Below are 6202 nucleotides of genomic sequence, written 5' to 3'. Positions count from 1 at the left end.
AAGATCACCCATCGTATCGGCAAGACTTTGACTACACCGAACAAGCTTGAGTGACTACCGTGCAAAGTAATACACTACTCTCGACACAAAGAAGCTCCCTCTCAAGGTTTGTGATAACCCCAGCAATAATCTCAAGAAATCTTTTCTGATGTGGAAGATCAGTCAAAACTGCAACCACAGAGCATACTCGGAATTTCAAGAGACTTTACAACCAATGCTCTACCAAGAACGATCCCTGACCGACTTGGCTCTGATACCAATTGTTGAATAAGAAGAGTATTCAAGATAACTCTAATGATCCCAAGAAGAAGAAAATAGAGCACTCTTAAAGAAAGCTCACAAAACAAACTAATTAGCAAAGTTTTTCTTATTTAGCTCTAGGCTTTGTTTTTCCTTGGATGATTTACAATGCTTGAGGACTTGGGTATTTATAGCAAACCAAATGATTAAACTAAGATTATTTATTACCACACAAAACACATTAATTGCACCTAATTTTTTTTATTCAACCATACCTAACATTGTCTAACTTTCCTTGCCTAACTTTGACATTGATTTTCAACATACCCACTATAAATTAGGGATTAAAGACTCAAATATGATTCCCCATCGGATATCGTTGCTAAATCTGATTCTACAGTCATCTCCACCAACATATCGATCCTCTGGATGAAAGAAGAATATTAAAGATAAATGAATATCTAAGGACAACGAAATGAACCTTACTCCACAATCCTAGAATCAACCACAAGAATTTACTATTTAATTTATTGCAAGGAGAAAAATTCTGTGAGTGATTTTGGAAAGAATAGTGATAGACGGAAATGTTCTAGAGCAACGAACACTCATCAGAAAAGTTTGAGAGTACTCCCTTCTACACTAAAGTCCAACAACATATATGATATTTTCCGTTCCTCCTCCATTACTACTGATAAATGCTCAATTGATTCATGCATATACAAGTTGAAAAAAGTTGGAGTTCTACCATAAAACCAATTGGCAATATAGGGAGTAGCTCAACCTCTTATAAGTTCATGCAAGGTCCCTTTTCGCATCAATGTGGGACTCATTCTCAACATGCCCCCTCACGTATGGCGAATTTTTGAGCCTAATAAGTGGACAACACAACGGGGTGACGTGGAACACATGTGGCCGTTTGGCTTCACACGTGGGACAACCTGGCTTTGATACCATGAAAAAAGTGGTTCCACCATAAAAGCAATTGGCAGTAGAGGGAGTAGCTCAACCTCTTATAAGCTCATACAAGGTCCCTCTTCCCATCAATCTAGGACTCATTCTCAACACTAGTTTCCACTATATTGCAGTGCAGCAAAGATTACAATTAATAACCTTTCTACTTGAAATTTCTATTAAGGGAACAAAGCATGAGTGACTTTCAACTACAACTGGGGAATAAAAAGAACAACATGATTGAAGCAATTAATCAGTAGAAATTTGAGTTAAAATTGAAAATTCAATATTGTATCTGTATTTGCAAAAGTACCTGCTTCAGCGTTTTGATCATGAGAGCGTCCTTCCATCCGAGACAAGGCCTCTTCTTCAAAGCGCTCTCGTCCATAAAGCAAAATGCTTAGATATTTGTACATGTTACTCTAGATCATCAGCTTTATATCTTGCAGTTCTTCTGAAGTAAACTTGTTTCCATACAAGAACTTGGCCTACCGAGTGACCACAGAAAAATACTGATTAACACCAGCTACAAAAACTAGTATTAAAAAGATCTATAAGAGTTTAGAGTTTAGAGCAAAATTCCATTGAAAATGGCACTCATGAAAAACAGACAAATGTGTAGAGCAAATGCAAGGCTGGCTGCCTCAGTTACAAACCTAATGGACTAAACATCAATGAACAAATTTACTCTTTCCGTAACACGGGGTGCAGGTTCTAGACATCCCTAGACCCTAGCCTCTGACTATATCCAAATAGCTATTTCGTAAATCAGTCCCAAGGTCGGGAAATGAGATTTCAAATGAACAGAAAGATGGATGAAACCTTAAATATAATACTCAAAACCCATATGAACAATCTATCAAAGGCAGTAAAGCAACAAACCAACTAAAAAAAGTGCCTCATGAAAGTTTAAGCATCTGGACCCATTTGTGAATAAGATACATGATAACATTCGCAATCTCTGCCAACAGATAATGTGATCCCTTATTTAATCAACAATTAAAAGCAATCAAACAAACTTTTGTTCCACAAATCCTAGATAGTTGCGTACCTCATTATTTACCAAAATAACATACACATACAAAACAAAGATGCTCAGCTCTGGAATCAGGTCAGCTAAATGAACTCTCCATTCCATTTGAACCTTTAAGGTGACTTGTTCTCGTCTAGTTTCTGACAACTCTGCTCATTACATGGTTATGACTAGATAAAACAACATATGCACTTATTTGTTCTCTAGACTGACAGGAAGTTCTGCCCTCCAAATAACTTATACAGGACTAGGAAACGGTGAAGGGAAAACATTTATTTGTAAGAACAAATAAATTCTCAAAGCTCTCTTTTTTCTTTTACTTCCAGGGCTCCCACTCTATCAATCAATCATAGTAACTGCAATTCATAGAAAATCACAGTACAAAGATTTTAAATAAAGGGCTGCATCTGTTTGAAGATATGCTGGTCCCAGACCCTTGAAGTCCAAGAAGAATCAGCTTCTGAACTTTTTTCTGCTCCAAATAATTTGGAACAGTGGTATAATTGCTAACCTCATCTTTTGGTCCATTAGGTTGACCTTGAGGCACAGGCAAAGAGAATAGGGAACAGACAAACCGAGGAGTTGCCTATCTAACATAAAGCAAATAAATATGCTTCATAAAGACAGCCATAATCAATATAGGCTCAGAAAAATCCAACTGAGTTTTCCAGTACATACCTTCTCCCAAATATTTCCTCTGATATTATTCTGACCTTTTTCCTAAGAGCGTCCATCATCATGGACCCAAAAATGGGTGTCACACGGACATTGCACATTTGCTACCTAACAGTGTAAAGATGTATATTAGAGTAAAGGCGTTACATCGATTTGCAGCAAAAGCATTAAAGACAGACATAGACCTGTAAACGGATCGGATTTATTGGGTTTGGGTCGGGTTGAACCCGACCCGTTAAGTTAACCGATCATCTGAACCCAACCCGTTAAGCTAACGGATCACCCAAACCTGACCCATTTCACCCGTTAACAATTATTATTATTATTATTTTTTTTTTTGCATAGAGTTTATTTTTTGTTGTTAAGACTTGACCGAAATTACTAAAATATCCTCAACTAACGGGTGCTAACGGGTCTAACGGTTTGACCCAAAGTGACTCGTTATTTAATGGGTTCACCCGTTAGCGACCCGACCCGTTAAACATCCACCAAAATACTAATATTAACGGGTTGGGTCCAAAATGTCAGGTCTAGACAAACAAAGTATTTAGGGGCCCTTATCATGTTATAATAATAAATAAGTTTTGAACTTAATGTATTCATAATACATTACGCACTACCAACAGTGCGCTTCAGCGTGGCATGCATGTAATGTGAACTGTGTCCCTGATTTCACTGATATACATCAAGTTCCTATGTATAGGAAACCTTTTAACTTCCATTGAACACTTACTCTCATTGCTGATTATAGCTTCGCGTCACCTTTTACTTCCTATTGTTTTTAATCTCATAAATGTAATCTCACCATGTGATGCAGCTCTTATATGCATGGTGATGATCCTTACGTAAAAGAACAAGAACACTCATATGAAATGGAATACCAGATTCGTAAGAGCACAGACTAAAGGGCAATCTAAAACCTAGTTGCTTTCTACAAGCTTAAAAGTTACACCTTATGACTTTAAAACGAAATAATATTTTCATTGGAAATTCACGAGACATACCTTTAGCACCCTGAGTTCAAGTTTTCTAATTTCTCAGCCATTGATATAAACCTCAGTGTTTCCATAGCTTGCATCTGGGCTGAGTTTCTCGGAAAAATTTAGGTTTGAACTCATGATTCTATCTGGTCTTTCTCCCTCCTGTCAAATCAAAAGTTGAGATATACAATGGAATTCATGGCAGTACCTTCTTTTAGCAGAAATGGGAAAAAACGATGTCAAATATGAACTCACCTTTCCCAACAGACCAGATTCTTTATCATACCAATATCTACCAGGCTTCAAATTCCGGGGAAGTAAGGGGCATCCAAGTAATTCAGCCATCTTTTCTGACTTTAGAGGGAACCCATTCACTATCAGCTACTCTGGCCGAAGCTGATTGGCTGAACTCTTTTTTCTGCTTTCATTATCTGCTTAACTTCCAATGGGCTAAGCAATCTGGACAACACCCTTGACTCTTTACCCAATTTTAACTGCTTTGATTCATCAATCGGCTGACCAATACATGTCACACACTTACGCCCTTCGGGCATGGAACCCATAGCCCTAAGCAAACAATTGCTGCAGTACTTAGCATCACAAACCAGACACGACTCCTTAGTTTCCCATTTTCCTTTTCGGCAACGGTAACAAACTCTACTTTTATTCTTCCTTTTCTCCTTAGAAACCCCAACATAAGCTGGAAAGCCGGCTTCTCAGCATCAACCTCTCTCCTCTGAGACCTATCCACAGTATTAAAAGTGACAACTGGAGCTTGTTTTACTTCATTGGCAACCTGTTTCAGACGGGTACTTGGAGAGGCTGAAGGTGAGGCTGAAGAATAATCTGGGTTTTGCAAGACAGACACTACAGATTCTGAGCTTCCCGATAACCTTGGACTTTGAGTAGGAGTAGGGGAACTTGTGACACCAGCAATACGAGACACTGGCAGAGGCATTGGTTCAATAACTGGTGGATCGGTACTGGTAACCGATCTTTGTGATTCAGATAGCGCATCTGCAGTTGGGATTCCATGTGAATTAACATCAAGGGGTTTGACCCTAGGTACATCATAAGGGACATGAGGGCCCTCATACTCCATGGCTAAAGAGTAATCAAGATTGGCAGCATCTTCAGGGATTGAAGCACTCGGTGGAAGCATCGTTCTCACCGATTCCTTCCAGCTTTCTCTCTCCTTTTGCTCCATTGACTTGTATCGGATTCCTTTATCCTCGACTACACTCAACACTCTAACTATAACTTGTTAGATATGAAGAACACCATACAACTCTACTCTAAGACATTTCTTTTTTCGAATAAAGAGTTTCGATTTCCTCCGAATTTAACACAACATCATATTGCTACAAACTATAAGAGATGCACAGCTAACAATATCAGCAAAACTAAGTTGAAGTACCAACTTGTATGAGATTTGGGTGATGTAGGACACCTTCAGAACCAGTAAAAGTCTCCAGGCCGTCGCAATCGTTCATACTTCAAAACCAACAACTAATCAAAGATTTAGGTGATGTAGGAAATTTGATGCAGGACACCTAATCCACTACTTTAGAAAATATGTGCTGTTGAAATTTGATCCAACAGCTGAAGTTAATAAAATTTTTAAAGTAAGTTTCTGTTTATAGCAGTTGGATTAATTTTTAACTGCATAAATTTCCTATGTGCCCATATGAAATATACGACACTTCATCATGTGAGGTGTCACTCAGCTTTTCATGGATTGCCACTTGGCCTTGTATCCATCAGTCATCAACCACATGTTTTGCTCTCAAGTTTCTTCTCAGCCCATTAGTTTTTCTTATAGCCGACTTTGTCTACCATAAATAGCATTCAACCTTTCATTGTTATTCATTCAATTCCTCCAAATCTTTTTATCTTGTACGTTGCATGTAGTTTCCATGCAGAGTACATTAGTTTGTATTATATATATATATATATATATGTATATATTTATATGTATGTATGTATGTGTATATATATGTGTGTGAGTTAGAGAGAGATTAGGAAATAAAAGACCATATAAGAAATATATGGTGTTAGGAGCGATCAAGGAGCTTCCTCAAGTATGTGAAACTTAGCTATTGACATGGATAAGTACGTGGAGCTTAGTTATTTTAGTAATGACGTGAATAAGTATGTGGAACTTAACTATTTCGGTAGTGACGTAGATAAGTACGTGGAGCTTAACTATTCTAGTAGTGACATGGATTTTTATTTTAGCTTTGGAATCCAGGTAGGGGAAATACGGCAAACCTTTACGGAAATTGATTCTATTAAATTTCGTGAAGTGTTATAATATTCTTGA

General features: G+C 37.7%; 2 protein-coding genes across 3 annotated transcripts in view; both read right to left on the bottom strand.

The window, feature by feature from the left end:
- Nucleotides 1–1607, bottom strand: part of LOC148690246 (extra-large guanine nucleotide-binding protein 3-like) — an 8191-nt gene extending 6584 nt beyond the window's left edge. Inside the window, exon 1 of the mRNA XM_088687223.1 lies at nucleotides 1505–1607. Coding sequence (XP_088543349.1) covers nucleotides 1505–1607 — 103 coding nt within the window. The remainder of the gene's footprint in view (nucleotides 1–1504) is intronic.
- Nucleotides 1–5439, bottom strand: part of LOC137732933 (extra-large guanine nucleotide-binding protein 3-like) — a 12201-nt gene extending 6762 nt beyond the window's left edge. The window contains exons 1-4 of one of the 2 annotated variants that reach the window (XM_088687287.1): nucleotides 4135–5439; nucleotides 3904–4041; nucleotides 2903–3007; nucleotides 1505–1679 (exon numbers count right to left, since the gene is read on the bottom strand). In XM_088687287.1, coding sequence (XP_088543413.1) covers nucleotides 4409–5086 — 678 coding nt within the window. In that variant the 5' untranslated portion in view covers nucleotides 5087–5439 and the 3' untranslated portion in view covers nucleotides 1505–1679; nucleotides 2903–3007; nucleotides 3904–4041; nucleotides 4135–4408. Of the gene's footprint in view, nucleotides 1–1504; nucleotides 3008–3903; nucleotides 4042–4134 lie in introns of both variants that reach the window. The other variant, XM_088687286.1, reaches the window with a different exon arrangement.
- Nucleotides 5440–6202: the final 763 nt, after the last annotated feature.

Source organism: Pyrus communis, chromosome 16 (genome assembly GCF_041283825.1).
Source record: "Pyrus communis isolate YQ-2024b chromosome 16, ASM4128382v1, whole genome shotgun sequence".
Classification (NCBI taxonomy): domain Eukaryota; kingdom Viridiplantae; phylum Streptophyta; class Magnoliopsida; order Rosales; family Rosaceae; genus Pyrus; species Pyrus communis.
This window is presented reverse-complemented; position numbering and strand designations above follow the sequence as displayed.